The sequence below is a fragment of the Ornithodoros turicata genome, chromosome 2, assembly GCF_037126465.1.
Source record: "Ornithodoros turicata isolate Travis chromosome 2, ASM3712646v1, whole genome shotgun sequence".
Classification (NCBI taxonomy): domain Eukaryota; kingdom Metazoa; phylum Arthropoda; class Arachnida; order Ixodida; family Argasidae; genus Ornithodoros; species Ornithodoros turicata.
In genome coordinates this window covers 87,821,171-87,848,721 of record NC_088202.1, presented here as the reverse complement: position 1 = coordinate 87,848,721, position 27,551 = coordinate 87,821,171, and the positions used below count along the sequence as shown (strand labels likewise).

The 27,551-nt window shown below is 43.2% G+C and overlaps 1 protein-coding gene across 2 annotated transcripts; it reads left to right on the top strand.

Moving 5' to 3' along the window:
* Positions 1 to 22: 22 nt before the first annotated feature.
* Positions 23 to 26,950, top strand: LOC135385691 (disintegrin and metalloproteinase domain-containing protein 10-like). 2 transcript variants are annotated; one of them, XM_064615152.1, is made up of 14 exons: positions 23 to 226; positions 4,439 to 4,580; positions 4,837 to 4,958; positions 6,410 to 6,657; positions 7,870 to 8,217; positions 11,773 to 11,968; positions 12,066 to 12,250; positions 17,139 to 17,316; positions 17,407 to 17,563; positions 17,667 to 17,765; positions 21,906 to 22,099; positions 22,176 to 22,390; positions 23,535 to 23,699; positions 23,800 to 26,950. In XM_064615152.1, the coding sequence occupies exons 1-14, from the start codon at positions 169 to 171 to the stop codon at positions 24,028 to 24,030; spliced, it is 2,538 nt and encodes an 845-aa protein (XP_064471222.1). In that variant the 5' UTR covers positions 23 to 168; the 3' UTR covers positions 24,031 to 26,950. The 2 variants fall into 2 exon arrangements, with proteins under 2 accessions (XP_064471222.1, XP_064471223.1); XM_064615153.1 differs by lacking the exon at positions 23 to 226 and adding an exon at positions 4,739 to 4,752 and having other exon boundaries at positions 4,497 to 4,580.
* Positions 26,951 to 27,551: the final 601 nt, after the last annotated feature.

Below are 27,551 nucleotides of genomic sequence, written 5' to 3'. Positions count from 1 at the left end.
AAAAGAAAAAGCGACCTGCGCAGGCGCAATGAGGCCTTCCCTTTCTCTTGTGATCTTGTTGGTCTTGTCAAAACTACATTTGTGTAGGTTCATGTGTGCTGCTGTGTTTTAAACTTGGTGTGCACCGTCAGGAACGGATTAACATAAACAGAACCAGATGACAGTAGGATGCGCTCGGAACTATTATTTTTTACTATAGCACTGTATCTATTACCAGCTGATTGTGGTAAGCGAAACTTTGTAATTGCTTTGATACCTCGGTAAGGGTTATGGGTTTACAGAGTTGTATGTTTACACATGCCGCATTGATAGTGAGCGAACAACACAAGCTGTTGTAGTAATGCACATCAGTCTAGTCCTTCGTTATGTAGTGAACACAGATGTAATGTGGCGTTACTTTGGTGTGCATTCCTCTGTGTACGTACGTAGAGGGCAATGGCCACTTTCAGAAACACAAACTTCTATGTTAGTTTGACCATACCTGCCCTTTCGGTCGTCGTGGACCTCACCTCATGGATTAAACCAAAGTAGAAGTATTTGTAAGAAACATAGCCATGTGCAGCACATGGTTACAGGAAACGGCTGAAAGCCTATTCATACGTTACGCGGGTTGTGCATTGTTGAGTGTCGGGGCAATTTTCGTTTTTTTATCCTATGGAATAATAGGTGATTATAATTTGACCGTGATCAATTCCGTGTGTGCTTGGAGTGGTTTGGTGTCTCTGTAATTAACTCTTTCTTATGTTGAGTTCACAGCATGTTGGGAATATGTATGAGTCACTCTGTTGCAACCGTTGCTTTATGGTTCTTTAGGTAGTTTGCACTATTAAAAAATAAACGGAAGTCACGTTTTCGGCTAAGCGTCTGACGTTTGTAAGCATGGCATTGACTGATGTACTCGTGAACATAGTAAGGACATCGCTCGAGCGTCGTGCGTTTGATGAGTCAGATCAATGCTTTGCCTTTTGTGTTTGATAGCAATGTGATCACCATGATATAGTTGGTGACATAGAGCACAAAACGTGGGAGTGACCAATGTACTTCCTTCTTTTTTTCTTTTTTTAGAGGGTGTGTCACTACCCTTCTAAAATATAAAGGTAGTCCTCCATCGTCGAACTGTAGCATTGTGATAAAGCAACTTCCTGGAAGCAGCTTTCCAGGTGAACACACTCTGTAAATTCCTGGATATCCCCAATCTGAAATGAAATATGCTTTGTTCGGCATCCTGTTTTGTATGCAGGATGTTCACACATTCTTGTCATCTCTGGGTGCCCATCTCTCCTTATATTACTCAGAACGTGACATAGTCTACAACTTCCACAAGCACAGGCAAGCCCAGGTGATTGCGGTGGCGCCCGGGATGTTTGCGAAAACAACATCCTTCTTCTGCTACGTTTATCAGTAATGTGAAAGATAAACCCCACCCCCGACCATTTGTGGAGATTTCAGTGGCCTTCCCTGCACAACTGCCTTTGTTTGTACATACGTACCTCCATTCAGGGGCTATTATTATTATGGATGGGGATATCTTATAATTGAAATTTTGATATTTAAATTGTCTTTATATTGTTCTTGCAGCTGTAGGATGCATTCCCCTAGCCCTTATAGCACGCGACTGAAGTGCTTCACTAATTACATTGTCCATGTGTTGGAATGTTCAGCGTGCCCATACACTCTTAAGACAAGCTGGGGAAATAGCAGTAAAAGGGAAGCAACCTATTGCTTAAAGATGCAACTGAAAAATGATCAGAGTATATTGGTTTGCTGGAGGTTTAGGGGCAGCACATGGTAGAAGCAGTGTGGTCATGAGTAAATAATCCCTTTTGACACTTGTACACAAACACCCTGCAGAGCAATATACAGCATAAGGTCAAAGGTTTATTTAATTTAAAGTATTTTGAGCTGTGTAATTCAAGCACAAGTTGTGCATCAAAAATGGAGTAGATTTTGTCATGTCTCTTCTCTTGTTTGCAGTGCAAACCAGGGATTTGAACTGAAACTGAACCCGAACCAAAAACTGCTAAAAGCCCATATTTTTTGTTGAACCAGAACTGAATCAAATCAAAATGTTTTTTCTTCGTGTTGAACTGAACCGAAATAAATTTAGGCGGTTACCGGTTCACGTAACGGTTCAGACGTAATGTGTATTGTGAGAGATCGGAGCTACGATTCACACAGCGCATTGAGCCGCATTGTCTAACAAATTTGAAGCCGAAACTGAACAAAACAAAGCTGCCACCCAAGTGTGCAAAGTATTTCCAACTCGCAGCTACTCGTTCATTAAGTTCTGTTAGTTTTGTGGTCGTCCTTTTGGGCAGTTGTAGGCTTCCTTGTAGGCGACTTTTGTCGTCCAGCAACGTCACGCCTTCATTTTGGGCTGTGAAAATAACGGCCCGTCACTCCCTGAGCAGGATATAACAGGATGTGAACATAGAGAGTACAGTGCACTACCATAACGTTGCACCTGATGCAGATCTGTAACACGCTGTGTTGCTGTGAACCACTGCTGTGTTGGCAACAACAACAACAAAAGTACATTTGTGTTATTTGAGAATCGTAAGGATGTGTTTGCTTTTAACCCATAGCAATCTGCTCAAAACTCACTTTCCTGAACTGGTTTGAACCGATATTTTGCACTGCTGCGGAGCTGAACCCGAACCGAAAAAACAAAAACAAAATGGTTCTGATCCCTGGTGCAAACTAAAGATTTTGTTGTAATGGAGTTGCACAAAAGAGATTTGTGGTAGTTCAACTAACTTAAAAAATATGTCCTCATGGAAATGCCTTGCATCCTGCATAGTTCCACTGCCTGTTCTGCATGTAGTGAAGCAGCAACTCAAATGTGGCTTTTTGTCAGGAAGGATTATTACCATGGGGGGAACACAAGGGCATTAGAGAAACAAGGGAAACAGCACTGGATGACTTGGGATGGGGGAATTGTACTACACTGTTGTGATGATGTTATTTCACAATATATTTCACATGGTTCAAGTGAAAGTCTTTACCTTTTCCACCTTTCCTTACCTTTACCTGTCTTCACCTTTTTCGATTGGTTGCACCTGTGGTTTCTTCAGTAAACTATTGTGATTGGTTCTCAAACTTGCAAGGAACTGCACAAGAAGCTTCCACAAAACAAACTCCATGTTTTTCAAGCAATAGCCTCTAAAGGTATCCCATTCTGTTGATTGTGGACCAATACAGACAAACAGAAAAAGGCAAATTGCAGCTTTTGTCCAACAAAAATGTGTGGCAGCACCAGTGGCATTGCCTTTAGCGCCGATGCGTGTGACTAATAAAGCTTCTCGAGCTCAGTCAAGGTCAGGTGCTACTCCAGAGCAGTTGCGTCATTACTGCCTTGCAACAAATGTATTACAGAGAACCCTCTATCTATGTATGGCTAATGTTTCTCGAAAAATCGTTCACGAATCAGGGTTTCACTTTGTAGCAGCGCTCGGGAGAGATGTTAGTAATCTTATGCCTGAATTGTCATTCATGTCCCAGAAGTACTACGTTTCACTCTAGATATGCGCCCATTTCAAAGTTTGGCTCTAAAGTGATTGCAGCTTGCCTGTATGTACCCCTGATAGATGGGTAATACCTCATGGTAGATGAATTGCACTTTCCTGTTATGCGCTTTGACAGTGGGACATCAGATGCTGTGCGTTTTTGCTTTGTTGACCTCTTTTGGCATGTTAGTGATCTGGACTACTGTACCTATCCATTCATAAATTGAGAAAAAAAAGAGCAGGTTTTCAATGCATGTCCCTGAAGCATGTGTACGCTGAGCGGAAATTGTAGGGTTCATGGGTTGGGTGGGGACAAGGGGAGCTGTCCTGCTCCAGGAGGCATCGTTCGTAAATCGAGGGAATTCTTAAATTGAGGGTTGACTGTATAGTTCTTTGGCAGCGTGGATAGTAATTAAAGGCATGGCATGAAAAACTGTCCGAACCGAAATTGGGACCGAACTTTTTTTTCTGTGCATCACCGCATGCTACCGAAATGCACCCCGAATTTTGGTCGAAGACTTCTGATCATGGGGGACATGCCTTTCAACCGTCCAGCTCAATGAGATAATCATTGTATTCATAGGGGTACAAGTTGCACACTTGGCAGCGGTTGACCCGATTGCTACGTCATCGTTGCTATGGTTCTCCTTTAGTGACTCTAGGTTCTCCTTCCGGGAATAGCTATTGGATGCTTCTAATTTTTCGGTTGGCGTCACTTCCCATTTCGGAGGAGAAATCTGGCTCAGATCAGTCCGAAATCGGCCCGAAATTCTGTCCTCCGAAAAAAGTTCGGTCCCGAATTTGGTTCGGAAAGAATTCGGACGCTTTTCGGGCCATGCGGTTCACGCTTAACTGGCTGCTCTGATTTGGTGGAACAGTTGGAAAAGTTCTTTAAAAATACTGTTTTTTAAGGTCTCTCTTTATCTTTGCAGCACGTAGACTTAATAGGTATGTACGGCATTATGAACCCCTGGTCTACAATCACGAGGAAGTTCATGAACACCACACTCGCCTTAAGAGGTCCGTGTATGGTGAAGAAGGTTATCTGCAAATGAAGTTCTTCTCACATAACAGGTGAGGACAAATTTTTTTTTGGTGCATGCATGCTGTAGGTTTTATGGTTTGGTGTTTCTTCGTACACTTGCTCATTTCCTATACTCATAAAGTACAGTTTATTGCGTTGCTTAAATATCAGGCTAATAATTTTTGTTATACCTGTCATTTTATTGCAGAGTCCAGTATAGATGTAAGTGTTGTTGAACAAATGTGTAGCGTGCTATGCTAAAAGAAAATGTGAGTTGATGTGCATTCCTTGCTTTATTTATTGCAGGCGTTTTCACTTGAGGTTAAAAAGAGACACGTCAGTATTCAGTAGTGATCTCATAATTCAGGCTCACAACAACAGTTTCCTGGACGTGGATTTATCGCACATTTATTCTGGGCGCCTGATTGGTAAGTAGCCATGTGTTGCACGATTTTTTTGAAGCCTTCCCAATATCACAGTTCCCACAAACCGTTTCGTTCAAGTCTCAGAGCGTGACCAATACTGAGGTTTTATGATGATTTAGGAGTTAGGGAGGCAAATGTAAAAAATTGCTTTGCTGCAGACCTTGTCTTGCACTGCTTTGGTTTGTATTAGAGATGGGACTAATCCAGAGTTTCCCGAATTCGAATCCAAGGAGGGTTCTGCGATTCCACGAATCTTGAATCCTTTCTGTAAAAAAAAGAGCTTAAAAAGCCAGGGAAAAAAACTCTTCTACTGACAAGTGTTTTGAAGCAGAATTTGATATCTTTGTTTAATGAAAACAAATTAAATAGCAGTTCACTTTCAGGAGAAAACATACCTATATACAAGAAGGAACTGACGTTCTGAGGCTGGAACAACATAGAAGGGACAAACACATACAAAGCCTCAATTTGCCTAAGAAATTAACGATGAGAGATGAAAGTCACTGAAAAGGTTAGCCAGCTGTAGGACTCGAACCCACATCTTCTGGATGCCGGTCCAGGGCTCTACCAATTGAGCTAAGCTAACACACCTTCTCAGCGACTTCTAGGGTGCGTCATCTGAAGGGACAAACCAGCCACTCTCTCTCACTCATCCTCCTTTCACTCTTACATTTTTGCTCACTATTTTGCACACAAATTGAGGCTTTGTATGTGTTTGTCCTTTCTATGTTGTTCCAGCCTCAGAACATCAGTTCCTTGTTAAACAGTTGCCGCCTGCGTCGATCCCGTCGTATGAATGTGTGTATGAGTGAGCAAAAATGTAAGAGTGAAAGGAGGGTGAGTGAGAGAGAGTGGCTGGTTTGTCCCTTCAGATGACGCACCCTGGAAGTCGCTGAGAAGGCGTGTTAGCTTAGCTCAATTGGTAGAGCCCTGGACCGGCAATCCAGAAGATGTGGGTTCGAGTCCTACAGCTGGCTAACCTTTTCAGTGACTTTCATCTCTCATACCTATATACGTCTTCCTAACATGTTGTACATAAACTACATACATACATAAACTCTCGAGTCTGAATTCCTTCCATAGAATTAAAAAACAATCAAAAGCAAAACCGTGTCACTTTTAAACTTGTAATGTCGGAGCTTTATGCTGTGATCTTGGTGTGTCCCTGGGCCCGCAGACCAAGCAGGCTTTCCGGCGGCCTCCGGGGGCACCAATTTTATAAACAAACAAACAAACGTGGTTGGTGGATTCGAAAGATTCGATTCGCTGTTTTGGGCATTGGGATTCGGATTCGCGAATCTCGAGTCCCTGCCTAGGATTCGCGGATTCGGTTGGCCCATCCCTAGTTTGTATTCAAGATTGATGGTTCCAAACATTATTATTTGATCATTCGCTCTGTTGTGTCATGTTACCGCAGTCTAGGTCTAATTGATTGTGGCCATTACCTTTTGCAGGGGAGCCCTCTAGCCACGTGTTTGGGTCATTGCATGATGGTGTCTTCGAGGGTCGCATTGAGACCCCAACAGAACACTACTATGCTGAGAGGGTGGAGAAATACTTTTCAGATAGCCGGCCCTACCGCTCGGTGATGTATGCAGCTAGTGATGTGGAACTGCCGGAACAGAAGCCAGGCTGTGGCATAACTGATGATGTCAAACAGTGGATGGATAGGGTGGCTAATGCTGCCGTTCCAGGATCAGAGGTAAGCAATAAATAATGTGAGGAAAAGCGAGTCTTATTGTCACAGGTCTGAGCATATCGTGTAGCTTGATTGCAGTGTCCATAGATCTGGTCTACTACTCCAGTGTGGTGGAGCTCAGAGTTGTGGATTTAATCTAGATTGAACGCGTATTGATTTCATTTGAATTTCATTGCTGTCCAACTGTTGGCTCGGATTTATATTTGGATTTGGATTGAATTATACTTCCAAAGAGAGATTTGGGCCTAATCACTTTTCTACCGATGGTTTTGTGCTATAAACCACACTGCTGTATTGAAGCTCTAAGCTGCACCCCTGATTTATTCGGCCTCAATAACTGGATGTACATTCGGGCGTCTGAGGGCTATGTTTCGCAAGTAGGTAGTACAAATGTAGGTATTTATATCTTAAAGTCACTGTTTTTCCGAAGTTAAGCTGGCCATAATGGTCACCACCTACAGCTAATCTTGTGAGCTGAAAATGGGAATATGAGGTACAGGGGGGGGTCACATGCTATTGTGACATGACGTTAAATTATCAGCTGACCAGATAAGCCGCTCAACAGACACAGTAGTTCGATGACGTGTCTGCTTCTTTGTCGGTTATTTCCTTCGCGCTGTCATTCTTCAACGTGCTGTTCACCTTCCTGACATGTAAAGAGACCTGTGGCCTGAATTCCTGGACAAAATCTGTATCATAAAATGCACGCTCGTTTGACACCTCTTTTTGTTTTTCTAAGTGAGCTATTGTTAAGCAATGCCTGCCTCCAAATCTGCAGTCTAAGATTTACCCAAAAACCTGTAATTAAAAAGTTGAAGGTTAGGTAATGAGGCATTTGGTCGTTACCTTATCTGGTTGTAGCAGTAGTTAAAATACAATTATCTCTGTGGGCCTCTACCGGGGAATCCAAATTATTTCGCTCTATCAGGAATTTCGTTATATTGCATTTCGTTGTAACGAGGTTTGGCTGTATTTATCATTGCTTTAGGAACTGCATTACGGGGCTCGCCCTAACAGTCCCGATTGTCCTGTTTGCTCTGCTTTGCAAAATAAAATGTCCTTATCCTACAATATATGAGACATCAGACAGTCAGAACCCAGGCTCCAGTGATGTTGAGCTATAAGTGGAAGACAGAATATTAACAATGGATTTTGTGCAAGGTACACGTGCCCTGAAGCTGCAGTCGAACAGAATCCTTTCTGCTCTGCTTACAGGAGTCTAGAAAGCAAAAGCGAAGTGGTCGGTCTGAGCGCTCACCAGGTGGTAGTGACTTCCACACAAGTGAAGCACCACACACAAAGTACCTGCGTGGACCTCCCCATCTCCAAGTGCCCTCCACATTACCAGCAAACTTTTTGCCCAACCGCCGGGTGTGCAACCTTTTTGTACAGACAGACACGTTTCTTTGGAACCACATTATCGCCACAAGCAAGGATGAGATAAAGGCACGCGAGGAGATCTCTTCACTCATTGCACAACATGTGGAGGCTGCCAGTAGAATCTATCGGAATACTAACTTCAATGGCATCCGTGATATCAAGTTTGCCGTCCAACGCATTCGGGTAAGTTTATATACATAGTTGGAAACCGGATTTGTTGTTAATTTATAGGAGCATGGAAATGGCATTGCATATGGTCATATTAGCAAGGGTTCACTGTACTCGATATTTGATTAGAATAGTATTTTGTCGAATACATTGAATATATTCGAGTCATCTACCACCCACTGTAGCAGCATGCACATCTGGCAGTTCTGGTTTCTAGAGGCTAAATTTGGCGGATTTTCGGTTCCAACGTGTGTGACACTGGTGCAAATCCGATCTGATAAAAATCTGAAACTGTTCTGGCAAATATTTGGATTGTAGTCCTCCTGTATGCAGATGAAGGTTACACCTCGTATGTACCTTATTTTATGGTGCAGCGGGAGACGACCCAGTGTTGTGCCCTAATATTGTATGAATAAATGGGACATCATTCCATACTATCAGCGTACTATCATATATGCCTATCGGCGAGTGGAACCAGTTACCATCGTCTGTGATAAGCTGTTCAAGTGTTAATGCCTTCATGTTGGCTTTAGACTGTTTTCTTCAGTAGATGTATTTTCTTTCCCTGTTCTACCACTCCTATTGTAGCCCTTGGGCTAATAGTAACCTGCTTGAGTAACTACAGACCTGTCTCACTGCTAAGTTATGCAGCAAAGTCCTGGAACACTTTGTTTTTAAGCATATTGTGACTTCCCTGGAAAATGTGTCATTTTTGGCTAGTGTTCAACATGGTTTCCGGAGGGGATACTCCACTGTGACGCAACTGGTTCATACCTTTCATGAATTCGCCTCAGCAATAGACAATGACGGCCAAGTTGATGTTGTGTTCTTGGACTTCACAAAAGCATTCGATAGAGTGTCTCATCACAAACTGCTGTTTAAACTGAGATATATATTAGATAACGATAATCTAGGCTTGATTATTACATCACTAACCGCAAACAGTTTGTAAGTATTGGCCATGAGGTATCCGCGCATTTTCCTGTTCTTTCTGGAGTGCCATAGGGTTCTGTGCTGGGGCCACTGCTCTTTCTCATCTTCATCAATGATTCATGCGTAGGATATCCAGGTGTACAGTATCGTTTTTTTTGTTTTTTTTTCGATGACTGTGTTTTACTCACAAGAGTGTCCGATAGTGCTGGTCAGAACTGTATGCAAGCTGCTCTCGATTCTGTTTCTAAATGGTGCGACTCGTGGCAGAAACGTAGGAAAATGTGTACAAATGACTGTCTGCGAAGCAATCACCAGTTTTGTCTTCCTATGTTATAGATAGCGTTCCACTCACAAAGATTTCCAAACGTAAATATCTGGACGCCATCCTCTCGTCAAACCTTAGTTAGACAGCGCATATTGATCGTATTGTTGCCAAAGCGTCACGCAAGCCCTGGTTCCCGAGAAGAAATATGTGTCATTGTACTTCTGCGACTAAACTGACAGCATACAAAACTTTAATACGTCCACTTCTAGAATATGCCGACATATTGTGGGACCCATTTACCAAAGTCCTAGTTGATTGTCTGGAATCTGTCCAGAAAAAAGCCTCGCGTTTTGTATATAATTCGTACGGGAGAGATACCTCGGTCACATCTTTGTATGAAGCATCGGACCTGTTACCTTTAGCCTGCTGCAGACAAGTAAGGCGTCTTAATTTTTTTCATAGTATTGTACATGGTAAAAGCGGTCTTAAATTCGACGACTATCTTAGATTCAACGAGAGTCGTACCACCAGTCAGAAACACGTTAACCTCATCAGCGAGTTTCGTTGCAGAAAGCAGTTGTTTAATTCTCCTTTTTTCCCTCGCACTACTCGCGAATGGAACAAGCTACCACCACACCTGACGAGCATTGCTGGCTCCGTAGCTTTTTCTAAGGCAGTTATTGACCAACTAAGCATGTTGAATTAGGCGATCACTTGTTTTCTTGTACTATTTTCGTTATGTTAGGCTCTGTCAGAGCCAAGTTAATGCTGTGTCCCTGTGTTGCTCCTTGTACTTTCTCTGCCTTGGCCCTCAACTGATGGCTGACAGTATTATCCAAATAAAATAGTATGTTTTAAAAAATAAACATCAAGAGCTTACTAGTGGAGCATACTTTTCTACCTAAAAATACAACTTATTCATCGTGACTACATGTGTCAGTTCAAGCGTGTACTTGGAAACACTGCTCTAGGTAGGGTTTCTTTTCTGTTTTTGTTCAAAGCTACAGGAAACCTGAGTGCAATCATTGGCAGTGATAACATAACGCAGCACAAAGATCTAGAACAGTATCTTGCAAGTTCAAAGTAACAATGATTGGTCAACTCTAGCCACCAGCAGAAAGCCACTAATAGAAACAAAAGAGTTATGAAGTGAGCTTGTGGCCACTTGTTGCTGAATGAAATAAATGAGATATAATCGGTTAGAGCGAATTATATCAGTTTTCTATTGTTTTCACGATCTCTATTATTATGTCAAGAAAAGCGCATTCACTGGAAGACTGCGCAGACTTTCTGACTGCTTTCTATTTCTTTTGTCCTTTCCTGTTCAGAAGTTATGCAAGTTTACCGTTACATTTGAGTCTCAGAGACAAGTTAATCCTTGTTCTCTGTAAATCAAAATGCCATTACACGTGGAACGGTTGCCCTGCTTCCAGAGGACATGCAGCAGCTATTGAAATACATCACAAAATATGACGATGGCTATGCTAATCAATGATGCGAATACTGACACGTAGCTTTCTATATAGTATGTGTTGCTATATTTGAATGTATTCAATTCATTATTATTATTTGAAGAAATAAATATTTAATTTGTGTTTGAATCAAACCAAAATTTCACTATCTGCAGTGCCCTACATTTTTTTTCATCTCAAAGCCGTCCTCAATCACCTTTATCTTGGTTAGACACCCCTGTGATGTCTGTCATTGTGCAGGACCTTCAGACGTGTTAACATAGGTCCACACTGTGCATTGATATGATGCCAGTTCACACAATGCACAACATAACCAGCCAATATTTGTGGATTTATGCAGAGTGGTGAAAATTCAGTAGCATTTAACCATGCAGATCTTAAAACCTCTTTCTTTATCCAGATTAGATGTTTCACCAAAGATAAGGTCCCATCGTTATTGCCACTAAGCTACATTCTGCATAATCTACAGTCCTGTTTCCCTACCTCCTCTAGTCTTCAGTATAATGTCCCCCTAGTGCATATCTTTTCCAACTCAGCACAGTCCTAGCTTCTGTTTCCCTGTCGTGTTATGCACCTTGGAAGAATAATGTACACCATTTTCTCACCCTTTCATTATAGTCTTCTCTTTTGTTGCTGAACGTCGGAGTATTTCCATGCATGCATCAGTAAACCAGAACACATAACGTGCTTGAGTCTGTGACAGAAACCTTGATGTGTTTGCAACTATTCAAAATAAAACACTGAAAATTTCTGATTGGGAATAATCAATATGGCTTCCAAACAGCATTAATTTGGTATGCAATATTTGTAACCATTTGCATGTGCCACTGTCTTTCACATGTGGGTAATTACTATACGTTCAGTGTTTGCTTGAGTATTGTGTCTTCTACATTGTTACAGATTAATGATTCTTCTGCATGCATAATGGATGGGTACAGGCGCACAAACCCATTCTGTGCTGGGAACTTGGATGCTTCAAATTTCCTCAACCTCAACTCTCTCTCAAACCATGATGATTTCTGCTTGGCGTACGTATGGACATTTCGGGACTTCCAGCATGGTACATTGGGACTAGCCTGGGTGGCATCTGTTAATGGTAGGTTTCAAACAATACTAAAGTAATGGTGGAAACACTGCTTGGGACTCCTGCTTTGTCTATCCTGTGCAAAGAAAGTCTCTATTTTCTAATGCAGGAGCATCTGGTGGTATCTGCGAAAAGTACAAGACATATTCAGAGAACATCAACGGAAAATCGGAAAATGTAAAGCGAAGTTTAAACACTGGCATTATTACATTCCTCAACCACAATGCCAAAATCCCTCTGAAAGTGTCAGAGATAACTTTTGCCCATGAGATTGGTCACAACTTTGGATCTCCTGTAAGTCTGCCACTTCCTGATATCTATGGCTATGGTCTCAGTACTGATCTGGTACAAATCCCAACTTGCGAATGGGATCCATATCAGGTGTAAATGCAGAGTGCAAAGCATGGCTTGGATTCCAGAATTGCAACTTGTATAGGATCACATTACAGATATGTTGTTATACGGTGCAATCCCATTAATTCAAACTCGCTTAATTGGGACTGGGGTCTTGTCAAAGTGACATATTTGAATGGGGGCAAATTCCTTGTAATTCAAGCGCGTGGATGTGTGCAATGTTTTTTTTTCCTCTGCGCCTAAAACTATACGCTCTTGCAGCACGCCAGCCAATGTGCTGCTGGCGTACTACCAGTGGTGAGTGCTAGTGTGTGTCACATTTGCTTATTATGTGTGAAGCTTACTACCGTAATTATACTTACAAAGGCTATGCTGGAGGCCATCTGTTTTCTGCTGCGGCAAATTCAAAATTCCGCAGCACTGACTTGTAAATTCTGCGATTTTCCGTGGCGAGCAGTCAACAGCTGCTTGAAATGGGAGACACTTTCTTTTCTTGGATAATGTGCGAACAAAAAATATGTTATAAAATTACAGATTCAAAGCACTGTTGTGGCTCAGCATTACATACATGATATCTTGTGTTCTCCATCTGATGCAGTCTGTTGCCTGAAATCATTTTATACCTGCTGAAAGGTCTTTCAGCATCTACAGAGTTCATAGGAACTTTATGGGGAGGAATTTACAATACATGCCCTGGGGAAGTTACACTTTTAGTACACCCCCTTTTTGTTCTTGGGCTGTAGCCGTTATTTAAAAGTCTTAACTTCTTGAAGGCAACCTCCCAGATATCAAATCAAAATCCCCCACTGCTACCGCTAAACTGCATACGGGAGGGACGCTGCCCATTCCTCAAGTGAAGTATACACAATAAACTTGGGCTAATGCTATCCTAAGCTAAACTACAATCTGTCTGTTTTGTCCTGCAGAATAAAGAATTTCGTAGAGCAGGCTTCAATTTTGTAGGGGCGGCTTCACCTCATGCAGGGAAGCATCAGGTGAAGCCCACTTTCGGAAGGGTGAATAGTCAAATTATCCGGAAACCCGAATATTGGGTATTTCGATTCGCAAATCGTATATTTCGATTTATTGATATTCGATTCGAATTTGAGAACTCTAATATCCACACACCCTCAAAAATAAAGGGTTCCGTGAAACTCTGTGCCATACGAAGGATTCCGCGATTAATTCCGAATTTCGCGGAATTGCGGAAAACGAAGCGCCTTAGCTATGCTTGTGCTGGACGAAAGAGGTGTAAGGAATGAATCGCCGTACTGGTGAGAAGAAATGCAACTGCGGCATGTTCGTGGTTGGCAGAGTATATCTTGCCGTTTTAAAGGCTCCAAGACCCTCACTGTTGACTACACAGCCAGCAAAAGGGTGTGGATGGAGACAGATATTTTCTCGGATTAGGTTCCTGGGGTTCACAATGGGATTGGATTCAACATCGTAAATTTTAAAGAATGAGAATTAGCCAATTTAATTGATTCTTGGGCATTATAGGCTTATGTGTTTGTGTTGTCCATGTTTGTAGCCTGCCCCGGCTAATTCTCTTGGTTTACATTACATATCGCTAGAGCCTGAAGTTTTCGGGAAATATTTTTTTCTAAATTCGGGGGGTAAAAATTGGGTAAATATACATGTGCTCTAAATTCATGCGAATTCAGTTGAAAAAGCTTCAGTATGCTAAATTTGAGGAGAAGTCAGGGTTCAGTTACGCGAACTAACTGTACTGGTTTGGTACAAACGGTGACGTAACTGCATTTGTTGCCAAACACGCTAGTGTGCATTCCTACAGACAGCTCAGTGAGGGCAATTTGCCAGGTAAAAATCGGGTTTCACCCTAAAGAGGCAACCTTCAATTCGGGGAAGAATCGAGTTAAACCCTAAAACTTCAGGCTCTACATATTGCATAGAAAATGGGAAGTATGTGGTAGGTCGTCCGTCCCCCTTGTACTTGAGGCATTTTAACTAAGGGCAGAGCAATGCTGATGTGGTGTAATGATAGCATCCGTGACATTAGGATGGCCTAGGTGTGAATTCTGGTGTCAGCACCTTTTCCCTGAGTGGTATTTGAATTTAATAGTAAATTATCGTATCGTAAATTATGTTAATTGAGTTGCGGCTGAAGAAACTATTGCAAACACAAATAACAGATTTCATTTCAGCCCTGAGATGTAGGTAAATATTTTGGAATATTATTGAGCCTTTTATATTTCCGGCATCGCATGACTGCGAATGTACGGGAAGGCCTAGCGAGTTATGGCGCATCTCTGATGCAGCTGGTGGCGCTCATTCAGAGTGACTCTCTTTAGTCCAAAATCCGTTCTATCTGAACAAATCTTCGGGCCCATTTGAGTGTGAATAAACCAGATTGCACTGATCATGTTAAGTGTTTATTATGGTTGTAAGGCACCTTAACACTTGACATGTGGTGCGTGACATGAAACTAGGCAGCAGAAGAAGTGTCTGTTAGTAGAAAAAGAAATTTGTCTCACAGAACTTCCATAGCAAAACAAAGAAGCAACATAATCTAGACTAAACTAGGCGTGCTTGTTATGCAATGTGATGTATTGTTGCTTGTACTCTGGAGTGGATCGAGGATTTTCCAGAAGGGGGTCCATCCCAGGATGGCATGCTACATACATCACTCCCTAGTGTCAGTTGAAGCAGATGGTGGAGGCAGAAATTGAGGGGTGTGTGGTCCTGGCATCTGGATCCCCGTAGATCCACAACTGGTTGTACTGCTAATCACAGCTGCCACATGAAAATGCCACAGCCAGACAGCCGGCCACTTATAATTAGGGCCAGAAATTTTCGGATTTAATATTATTTCTTCCCAAATTTACCTCCCGAATGTAATGTTGGTCGCTTTGGGCCGAATCCGATACACATACGCCTCCCGGGCGACGTAAACATTTAGGAAAATCCTATTCCTGCTTCTGGACAGAGGAGAGGGAAGCTCGAAGGTGTCTAGCCTTCTGAGAGACAAGAAAGGACTTATAAGCAGAAACACTTTTGATCCAAGAAATTCTTTGGAGAGAAATCCCATTCAAGAGAAGCTCAAAAGTGGAAAAATTTTGCTTCCTCAATATTACCATCTTGCACACACAGTCAGCTTCTATAATGGAGGCAATTAATGAGATATCTTGCCCTCTAAAAGGTCCACAGAAGACAATTGTGTCAGTGCTCTCCAGAGTGCATGCATTGGAGCTAAAGAAGAGCATGAAGGAATTCTGCACTGCCCTAAGTAATAAGTGTTCAGCAACATGCTCAAGGAACCTAACAGGGCTTCAAAGGCAGCAACTCACACAGATGGAAATATGGTGACAATTTGTGGTCTTGGACCCTTTCCAGAAGCACAGTGTCAGTCAGACTTTGAGTCGTACAGAGACTTGTTTTCAATGGTCACCAAGAGTAAAAATACTAAACCAGAATTCCAGCAGTATCTCAAGGATGATGTTTCAACAAATAGAGATCTCAGCACCATCAAGTACTGGGAACGAAAGTATCCAAACCTGAGGACAGCTGCACTTGATCTGCTCTGCATTTCCAAGTGGAAGCTGTGACATGGAGCATACCTTCAGTTGTTCCTTCAGATACCTTCAGTTCTTTCTTTTTTTTTTTTACATCTACTTGAAGGCACTCTCGTGTGTCATGTTTTCTTTAATTGGAATCTTGTGTGAGTTAGTGAATTTGTTTTCATGATCATTTGCTGCAGCTGGTGATATTGGGACTTTGTGCCACATGTTGAAACAAGAAAAATGGAGGAGTAGGCCCTGTTTGCCTGCGTTGCTTTGGCACTCTTCAAACTTAGTTGTCTTTATTAAGTTTTGTGGGATTCCCTGACAAATCGAATTCCAACCTGTTGCAACCCCGAAGAACACAAAAACAGAAACAGCTGGCAAACAAAGGGAAGGTTTATTCCTTTACATCACAGAAGGTCTTTCATGTTTCCTTGTCCCTTGGTTCGTGCCGGGAGCACAGCGACGTGTTGACGTGTTACCCTGTCCCCTGTCGCCTGTGACCTTCACCTCTGCAAAATTAACACTTAAGTCTCTTTTGGGAAACTGATAACCTCTGGGGGTGTGAGGGCACGCCGGCATGTATCGCGACTTGCAATCAGTGTTGGTCACGGCCTTGTGATAGCGTCCCCACAGTTTACTGGACATGAGTGGTGCATTGCAATATCTATATTATGTGTAGGGCCCGGATTTTTAGGCATTTTCCTATAAATGCCTAGAAACGCCTAAATACGACATTTTCGGGGTTGCCTGCCTTTTTATCGACTCTATTGCATTGTAGCTTTTTAAAACATTTTTAGACGCCATAAGAGCCTTTTTTACAGATATAAGTGCGAGTGCGGCTTTCAGGCTTGTGTTGAGTGCTGCACTTTGCTTTTCTTTACTGCATGTTGCGTGTTTGTTCCTTTTATTGCATACGTTTGATCCATAGATTTGGCCTCTCTGGGCCTTTCAAGATCTTCGAGAGCGGAAAACTAAAAGTATTGTTCAATATAGCGTGCTCCCCTGCAGCCTCAGCATTTATGTACCAGACGTCAAGGCTGATATGGTACTGTAGCCTATAAACGAGCAAGTTTTCCTTGGTGGGACATTAAACAAAATACAGAAAATACATAGGTGGAACATTCTGAAACATCAAGAAAGCCAAAGAGCGTACCAGATGAACGTGCCTATTTTTGCTCTTTATTGCCTATTTTGGCCATTTTTGAGGCCTAAATGCCTGCCTATTTCCGTCGTTTTTAGTGCCTAAATTTCCGGGCTCTAATTATGGGTGACCCGACAACGTTTCTTGTTTTTTGTTTGCACAGCACGACTATCCTCCGGAGTGCGTTCCGGGGGGAGCGTCTGGGAACTTCATCATGTATGCTAGCGCCACTCAAGGTCATCAACTTAACAATCAGAAGTTCTCTCCCTGCAGCGTTAGGAACATTTCGCACGTTCTACATGCGATTTTCCGAGGAGAACAGAAAGATAATTGCTTTCAGGGTAAGCATGGTTTTCATCACCTATTTTTAAAAGTTCTTTATTTGGTAAAGCAACCAGCATGCTGACCTCTGTACTTGCATTTGTGCTCAGATTACGAAGGACCATTCTGTGGGAACAAAATTGTGGAGGGCAATGAAGAATGTGATTGTGGCTACGAGGAGCAAGAGTGCATGGAGAGCTGCTGCTATGCTCGTGAAAATAGCGAAAGGAAGAAGGGCTGCACACGTAAAAACGGTGCCACATGCAGGTACGCAGATGTTTAAAATGATCTGTTTATAGTGTTATGTCCTGAGTTTTCTACAGCCTGTATGCGTAGAGGAACACTAACTTTCAATTTTTTTAAAATTCAGTCCAAGCCAAGGTCCATGCTGCACTGACAAGTGTGCTTATGAGACAAGGGATAAACTATGCAAGCTGGAGACAGATTGTACAGAACTGTCATACTGCAAATATCCTTTCCCGTTGATGCTGTTTCGAATAATCTGGGCATATAATCAGAGCCGGATGTTTTTGGGTAAAACCCGATATCACCCGAATTTGCCCCTGATCCTCACAGCAAATAATCAGGTTTTACCCGATTTCTGCCGTTCAGTTTCAATTTTTCCTGCCATGAGTTGTTTAGTAGTACTAGTAGTAGTAGTATTTTCTCCAGCGGGGGTGACAACCTTGAGGGTAGAGTGAACTACCGTATATTCTCGTGTAAGGCCCGCACTTTTTTTTCGTTATCCGGGCGGGGTGCGGCTCTTACACGAAACACGGTCGCGGTCACGTGCTACAGCCTCAACTTTGCCGCAGCTGTTACCAAGAGTAATGCAGCGAATCATAACTCGGATACGGTATCAAACAAAACGTTTATTCAGTCGTCATCGTCTTCCTCGCTCCCGCTTGCGAGATCACTCGCGCTCTCGTCGTCACGGCCAGCCCAAAGGTGATCGTCTTCAGTACCGTCCATGCTGTTGGATATCCCAGTCACCTTGAAGCTCTTTGTGACGATATCGAACGACACAGAACGCCATGCGTTCAAAATCCAGGAGCACACCTGTTGAAGCGATGCCCTCTTCAAGCGTCCCGTGGGGGTCATCTCGTGAACGCCCGATGCCATCCATTCAGAGTAGCAACGCCTAAATTACGCTTTGAAAGGTCGGTTGACCGACACGTCAAGCGGCTGAAGTACGCTTGTCATGCCACCGGGAATGACAGCCAAGTGTGTGCGTCCGTCGGCGAGCCGGGCCTTCACGCGATCGGTGAGATGACCGCGAAAGCTGTCGAGCACTAGAAGGGCCTTCCGTCGTAACAGACCCCCGGGTCGGTTTTCCCAGACTGTTTTGATCCAATCAAGAACCAGTTCGTCGCTCATCCAACCTTTTTCCTGCACACGTACGATGATTCCTTGGGGGAAGTTTTCCTTCGGAAGCGTCTTCCTCTTGAACACAACGTAGGGGGGAAGTTTCCTGCCATCAGCAGTAATGCACAGCATCACAGTGCATCTCTGTCGCTCACCGCCCGTCGTGCGTACAGAGACGCTTTTCGCACCTTTAAAGTCCACCGTCGTGCTTTCGGGAGAATCAAACCAGATAGGGGTTTGATCAGCGTTCCCTATTTGCGACAGGTCGTAGTCGTGCTCCCTCCGCAGCGAGTTGACAAACCGGTGAAACTTCAGCAGCTGGTCTTCGTATTCGGAAGGAAGTCGTTGACACAGCGTCGTTCTCCGTCGCACAGAGAGGGCATGACGCTTCATAAATCGTACCAACCATCCTCGACTTGCCTTAAACTCCACGTGAGGAATGTCCATGTGGCGGGCGATGGCGAGGGCTTTAACCCGTATCATCTCGGTTGACACCGCGTAGCCGTTGTTTCTCGTCGCGTTTACGTAGTGCACAAGCTGCTCTTCAACTTTTGGGTACTTGCACTGCTTTCCGCGAAAGGCTTTTCGGTTTCGGTTGGTTCCGAGGAGTTGTTCCTTTTGGCGTACCCAAGAACGCACGCACTTCTCGTCCACGCTGAATTCGCGTCCAGCTGCCCGCTTACCGTGCTCTTCAGCGTACTGGACAACCCGGAGCTTGAACGCCGCTGTATAAGCATTTAGACGCTTGCCCATCGCTGCGAACCAACAGATTCGAAACAACTGGATGTCAATGGAGCGCACGTGGAAATGGTGGGGACCAGGAGGCGACTTGTGACGCCGCGACGTGTCAAAGATCACGTGGTTGGGCGCGAGGACGCGCTGTCGCCATCGCGTGGCGGCTCAGTCGACTTCGCCGGCGGTGGCCTCGAAAACATTTTTTTCCAAAATTTTCGGACTTGAAGTGGGGGGTGCGGGCCTTACACGGGGGCGGGCCTTACACGAGAATATACGGTACTCCGTACTATGCTTCAACGATTTCCCTCTTTCTCATTGTACCCATGCGTGGTGATGACCAGACCAGTCGTTTGAAGCTGCGGCGGAAGGAAGGACATTGAGTCAGGAAGTAAAAAAGTCACTCAAAAAGTCTGTCAGCAGATTTCGAGTACCTCGATGTGGACGGCTGTGTGCCATTATTTTTGAGTGAAGACGTCGTTGATATTGTCAGTTGCAATGACGACAGCCGTGAATCAGATGACACTGAACGTGAACGCGATCAGACGACACTGAAGAACCACGTGTGGTGACACTCCAAGAGGCCCGAAATGCACTCAGAGCTTCTCTGGTGTTTTTTGAGCAAAACAGTAATGTTCCTGAGGTTAGTACCATAACTAAGAGCTTAGGGAAGCTTGGTGCTTTAGTAATCTTGCACAAATGAGTATGGACAATTTCATATGCATTACGAAATAAATACGGGCCTTGTGGACAGCTCAAAATATCGTGTTTCACTTATCCGGATGCCCCGCTATCCGGACATTTTCGCTGGGAACGGTCAAGTCCGGATAAACGGGGGTCGACTGTAGTAGTAGACTAGTCCTATCCCTTTAGTTGTCTTTCAGGACAAGCAGTGGCGTTGTCAGAGCTCCCCCGTATGCATGCTTGTCAGTCTCAACACAGGTTGACAGGTTGTCTTGCGTAGCTTTCGTTCGCATGCTTCTGGTTTGCAGTTTTCTTCAGCTGTGGTGCCTTGGGCCAGAACAGGAAGCAGCTAGAGGAGTAGATAGCAGACGACGACACTTCAGAGATTGTTACACTGTAGCGAATATACTTCTCAGGGCACAGACATTGCTTGATAAAGCGTGATGCAGCTTGGTAGCGATAGCAAGTGACTTAGTGCACTACGTGCAACGAATGGTCACAGATGTCAATGAGGCTGAAGCGGTACATATTCTTCACAGTAAGGATGTGCCTTATTTTATTCATGTAGCAGTCGGAAATGCAATTGCGTCTGAATGTGTAAGCGAACATAAACAGGTTATTTTGAAGTTTGGTGCCTTTTTCAAGCACAGCAATCAGCTGTAACAGGACCCTCAAGAGTTACGCATTGCTGATGGCATTGCACTAAAAAAAAAAAAGAGAAAAGAAGGGGAGAAAAAAAGACTGTGGTGGTACTCACTCGTCCTTGAGATGCTAGAACTAACCACAGAAGCAGCTTGAGAGTTGACAGTTGTTACTCCCATGGTACCATCGCCTTGCCAATGTTAGGCTTCAAGAAGTGCATCGAGTATGGTCAAGCATCAAAACAAACATAGGGACTATTGCCACGGCACGATGTGTCTTCTCTTGGTAATGCTACCAAAAGATGTACAGACGACTGTGAAGGGGACTTGTTCTACCTTTTGCGATTACTTGCTTAAAAAATGGAGTGGAGCGCATCACAAGTATGCCTTCCGAAAAAGGAAATCTGGAGAAAAGCTGCTGTGTTGGATAAGTCATTCACAGCCTCCATGACAAGTAATTTTGATAACTGCAAATAACTATTTCCTTTAGCCAGAGTTTGAACAGTACATGCATGAGTTATGTCCTCCGACCTCAATGTAGGACATCTGTGATGAGGGAGATGGGTGCTGTTAGTCAACAGATCAAACTCTCAATTTTGCCAATACCTAATGCTGCTGTTTATTTATTTTTTTCTGAATATTTTTTTTTTTTCATTTTAACACCTACTACCTAGTGCACACATCAAATACTTTGTTACCAGAATGTACTCTGTTTAGTGTGTCTTCAAACTAGCAAATATGAAAGGAAAATCGTAGCCCAAACTCTTTGAGCATGCAGAACATGCCTAATTGACGTCAATGCCATGATAATCGATGCCATCCCTGGTCATGACAATCACTTGCACATTTTGATCAGCGGCATGGCCGAGCGAGTTAAGGCGTCCCGCTCGTTCGTGGTAGCCAAGGTTGTGCTTAAGACTGGGAGGTGGTGGGTTCGAATTCTACCACTGGCTGTGCTGTCTGAGGTTTTTCCTGGATTTTCCGAAGACTTTCCAGACGAATGCCGGCACAGTTCCCCCCTGATGTCAGCACAGCATGCATACTAACCCCCCACTGTCTCCCACTCCTTCCTGCTGTCCACTCTCCGTCTGTCCACGTCTGTACACCACTCATAGCCACAGTTGCTTCTCGGTGCTAACACGGAACTAAAAAAAAAATGCACTGAAAAACCCTTGACTCTACAGTACTGGTATTCAGGCCAACTGCCCAGCTCCGGTGCACAAAAAGAACAAGACTGAGTGCAACAACGGTACACAAGTGTGCTGGAGTGGGGAGTGCAGTGGTTCCATCTGTGAGAAGTATGGAATGGATGAATGCTTTCTGACAGAAGATACAAATCCCTCTCCAGATAAAATGTGCGAAGTAGCATGCCAAGAAAAAGGTACACCTGTCTTATGTGCCCTACACCGCTGCACATGGTCAGCAAGCTTCACTCAGTTGTCCCTCAATTCTTTCAGACAAGCCTGACACATGCAAGAGTACTTATGACATTGAACGAATGAAAGAGATCAGGGGAATCAAGCTGCGACCTGGCTCTCCGTGTAACAATTTTCAAGGTTACTGCGACGTATTCCAGAAGTGCAGACATGTGGATGCAGAAGGGCCACTGGCTCGCCTCAAGAGACTCCTCTTTGATAAAAAGTCCTTGCTGACTGTAAAACAGTGGGTTACAGTAAGTGTTCCTATGTCCTCCTAGCATTGACTCATTGCTGTAGTTTAGTTCATGTTGCTAATAGCAATAACTGTAGTGCCATGCCATTAGTGACTGAACAGCCAGAATGCAGGTGAGATGCTGGGCAGCCCACTCGCAACTGCAGCTGTGTATTTCCATGTTTATCTGCATATAATGTGAGGTTTTTCACTTGAAAAAGAAGCCCTCAAAAGTGGGGTCGTACCATATGCAGGCTCTCATTCTACATGCTAAAAATTTTGCAATGTTAGTCACTGAGTTTTTTTTTTAACTCTTCATGTATTGGTGCATGTGGCAGGACATACAGTTGTAAATACTCTCCTATGGAAACACAAAAACTCTAGGGCTGTGCACATAGTGATTTTTAAGTTTGAATCGAATGTGGTGGGAATACTGAATTGAATGTGAATACCTTTGGAATGAATGAGAATACAGATAAAATAATCCGGGAGACATAAAACACAAGCATTTCATTTTTAATGAAGAAATCGAGGCAGCCTGCAGTTCTTTATCAGCAATCACTGCTTATTTCCATGAAAAAGCACTAGTTCTTCTACATGCTCTGGAGTCAGGTCAGTGTGAGGATGGTTACAGTTGCTACAAACTGAAAACCGTTGTTAACTAGCAACTTGGGTTACTGGTATGGAAAGATACTTTTGTGCTGCTTTACCCAGGCTTGGGTGCTTCTATTGCTCAGTTCTCCAAATGAGAGGGTTGTCTTGTTGAGGTAGCGGTGACGATTCTAAGTACTCCTTAGCCTGGTGACTTGCAGACATTTTAGTCAGAGATGCTGTCTTTCTTGTAGCCAGCTCTTCAAAAGCTCCCTAGACAGTTGAATCGGTTGCACCTTCACACTCAAAAGATGCAGGAGGTGGTTTTTATGGTGGGTGTTTGCTAGCAGGACCATCAGAGTTTTGTATTTTGTGTACCCCAAAATCCCTTGTCAAGATTTGACACTCACATACCATAACAATTTTTGCTTTGCTATGTAGTTTGTGGAAATTAGCATGCACACTTCCTTTCGTTTATAGCAAGTTAGTAGAAATATAAAATAATAGTGTACAGTAGAAATATGAAATATTTTGTTTGGAGAAACACTCACTAGTTATTGTTTCTTTCCTTCCAGTTGAATTGGTGGGCAGTGCTGCTAATGCTGATAGCACTCATAGTAGTTATGGCAGTTTTTATTCGCTGCTGCGCTGTACACACACCCAGCAGCAATCCTCGAAGAGCACCTGCACTGCGCATCCAAGACACGCTTAGAAGGCCTGGAGATACTTTCCGACGGAAGGTAAGTTCCTTGTATAGAGAGTTGATGAATTTGTGTTGTTTTGTTGGAAGTTCTATCCCTCCTTGACAATTCTCGTACAATATTTACGCTTTCTGTACAGCGTCGTGTACCACCAGACCCCCATGCAGCACCTGGAGGCCCTCCTCCTCCCTACCCTGGTCCCCGTCCATCAGCCCCACCTGCTGGCCCTTCTCACGGGTACGGTGAAGGACGGGGCCACTACAGCCGCGCTGTTACAGGCCATGCCCAACCTCACTGTTCCGGGAGGAGCAAACGAACTGTTCCTGCAGAGGCTGTTGAACTACGTAGCAGCAACAAACAGAGGGTGTGACACTGTTTGCAGTGCAACACAAGTGGGCCTTAGAAGGCCACAGCCAAAGTCGTACTACATCCTGCCTTCATGATTGCCCCTGGTCTACTTCTAATGTGGCTCTCTCTGTAGAGATTGTGCCTAGGTGCATGTGTTTCAGGAGCCCTACTGATGCTCAAAAGTGCCAACATGAGGTGATTCCTTGCCACTACTTCTCTGTAGCTCAAGGTTAGTTAAAAAGCTCAATCTCATTAGCACGCGTAGCATGTTAGTATTTTTCTTTTTAAGCAGAAAGGGTTTACACGCTGCAGACAGTATACAACTGCATTTAACTGAGGCCTGGTACAAGGTCTAGGATATATAGCTAATTTGTCAAATTTTGTGGAAATTACCTAGGCATTAGCAATAATCTAGGCACTCTCTTTAACATAGAGGGTTACATTGGGGTGTCCCATGTAGCAAGCAATAGCTCTGCTGCTGCAACATGGTTGAGCATGGAACTGCAGGATTATCAAGTTCTGCTTCAAGGTCAGTGGTGAAGCCGAGGGAAGGGCATGGTTGTGTACAGCGTTTGGACATCTAAGTGGTAGTTGTGGCAGTCCATACATGTTTAGTGCGAGAACCTTCACGTTCGAGCTCGTATCACAAAAATTACAAATAAGCTGAATTGGTTTGAGTATGGGTTGTGTAGATATGTTTGATAAGCTTTATCATTGACATTGGTCTAATACATGCTTCACGTTGGTTTCCACAACATAACAAGTATGTGTGTTGAATTTTGGGAAATCAAAAGTCTTGCATAAGTTGCGTGAAGATTCTGTTCTCACAGCTAAACTGTAGCCTTGCCACATGGAGTGATTCTGTTAAGTAGAATGTCAGTGAAGAACCTCGAAGTCTTCTAGTCCTCTGCAATGAGTGTCTCTTGTGCAATCATAGCTTCTCTGCACTGTGCAATATGCAGGGTCTAAAACAAACTTTGGAGGAGGTATTGTATTATACAGAAATTTAAAGTAAATTTGGGAAGGATAAAACGTTGGTTGTAATTACATCTACTTGCTATTATCGATGACCACCAAGAAAGTCGAACAGGACAGCGACCCCAGTGGACTTGCTACTTAGTGCTACATAGCCAGTTTGGCTGAATATACTGACCAACTCAGGGTCACCTGCAAGTAGATGTTTAGTTATGTCATCTTAGGGGCATTTTATGGCATGTAACATGCAAGATAAGTTTGCTGTTGAACTGAACAACAACTGTAGTTTGTTGCTGTAGGGCTTGAGTTCACAAAATGCTGTGCCACATCACAACAACATAGAAGGAGGACCTTTTTTATATTAAGGAATTTTGCTGAAAATAATTTATTAGCTAATTTTCGAACTGGTTGAATAGTCTTGGCAAAATGTTGCAGATGTCTTGTGAAACACTCCACAGTGTCTAAGTTTCCAGTTTTTTTTAACCTGCCACTTTATGGCCTCAAGTCCTTCAGTGAACTGCTACCTTCCAATCTCGTTTCGCATGGTCGCAGAGGTCACTCTGATAAACGAACAAAAACATTGTTCTTATGTCTCTCTAGGTAGAATACATTCACAAGTGAGCATTACAGTTTTTGTGGAAAAGCTTATATATTCCATTATATTTATTTGTTCCTTTTGCTGGCCTGCTCATTTGTTATCCCTAAACTATGTTACGTTTACCATTGTGCATTTGCTGCCACTTCTTTCATACACAAATTTGGACAGCTAGCACTGTTTTACTTAATCTGCACACTGTGTTATCTGTATGCATTTTGTTGAGCATGTTTGGATATGCGGGGTATTGGATGCTAAATTAGTAAGCTGAAGAACCGTACACCATTAGATGACTGTTATGTTTTGCACAGTTGATGTAAAATCCTGGCACAAACACAGGAAGTTCCATAGCAGTGATTCCAGATAAATTTGGCAGGCTATACATAGTATTCCAATACCATAGCTCTTCAAATCATTTCTGACCATGCGCTGATAGCGTCTTGGCAACGGCTAAGGTTTCCTGGGAGTTGTCGAGCTAGTCAAGTGTGGTCCGTGTCTGGTCCCCTCCCTCGCTTGCTCGAAAGATGTTCCTCTGCGAGGACATATTGAAGTGTGATATGGACCATATTTACATTTATGAATGATCACACATGAAAACCACAAGTGTCCTTTTAGACATTCTCACCTTGGTTTCTTTGCACATGTGAGTCTCTTGTGTCTGCAGTTGTGAATGTGAATCTTGGCATGCAAAGCCTCTCTTATTCTTGAGTCAGCATGGAGCAGTGAGGGAAAAAGATCATTCATTGTTTTCTCAGATGTATTGCTTTTATTAAACTGTAGGTATGCAGAAATCCATGCTTGTACAAAATGGTTGTTAACAGACATGTTAAATCTGCTAGAGGAATTTTCACTATGGCATTTTCCTGGTAAGGTTGATATACTGTCTTTTTGCTCGTAAGAGCTGCGTAGGACATAAAGCACAGCTGTCTTTATACACGCAGGACCTTTTTCCCTCACCGTCATCTTTGCAGATTTAACATTGCAGGTCTGAATAAGAATTCACTTCTGGTGTCTGTACATTATTTTATCATTATTATGTGCAAATGCAAATTTTCTATGCGACATGTGCTGTAATATTAGTGAGCTTGTCATGTCTTTCCTTTCCCTTAATGGTGTACAGGAAAAGATGAATGTACCTCATGTAGGAACTCTTGTAAATATGTATGTTTGTATAATGGCAAGCATTCATCAAGGTGTGTATGAGGGTGTGTAAATTTGCCACTGTCAGCTAAGTTGCTGTGTTTGGTCTAGAGCCTGTTTTTACAAGTTTTATTGTAAGCTTTTTTTTCTTATTGTTAAGGCTCTTGAAGAACAAACCAAGCTTTTGATGATGTTCATAGAGAGTTGTTTCTAATAAAATACTTCACCATGCTGACAACTGAGTGCGTAGCATAGGGAAGATGCGTCGAAGCGCTGGTCTTTCATTGATCCACTAAGCACAGTATTTCAGTCTTGCATAGTAACCCAGTTACAAGCAACTTGTAGCTGTTACTAGTTACTGTACCTGCAGGTTTTTCCACTCATTTTAATCCATTGGTCACTCAAGTTAATCCAGGCACTACCCAATTTAATCTATTGGCCAACCAATTACTCAGTTGAAATTCAAACGATATCCACGCGCCCATAACTGTATATTCACTTTGTCATGATCGAAATCTCTGTTAAAGTACCGCATTTGCTCGCATATTGGACTCGCCCGCATATTGAACGCACCCCAACTTGAGTTTTGTTCCCCGCATATTGTACCTCGACTTTAGAAGCGACGTTCGATTCCGGGGAGATCGCCGCGGATATCTCCGAATAAAACAGGAGTGCTCCTTAAGTGTTAGATTCCAATTATCCCCCCGTATTGAAGGCACCCCCTCAATGGCGGGATGTTTTTGGGTTAAAATGTGTCTTATACGCGAGTAAATAGGGTATGGTACGGTATCAGTACTCCAGTCATTATGATCTTTTCATGACTGCTGCTGATT

Coding starts and splice junctions, on each gene's coding strand:
- LOC135385691 (XM_064615152.1), top strand. CDS start 169: ATGCGCTCGGAACTATTATTTTTTACTATAGCACTGTATCTATTACCA. Junction 17,317..17,406: donor GAAAGATAATTGCTTTCAGG/GTAAGCATGGTT, acceptor ATTTGTGCTCAG/ATTACGAAGGACCATTCTGT. Junction 23,700..23,799: donor GAGATACTTTCCGACGGAAG/GTAAGTTCCTTG, acceptor CTTTCTGTACAG/CGTCGTGTACCACCAGACCC.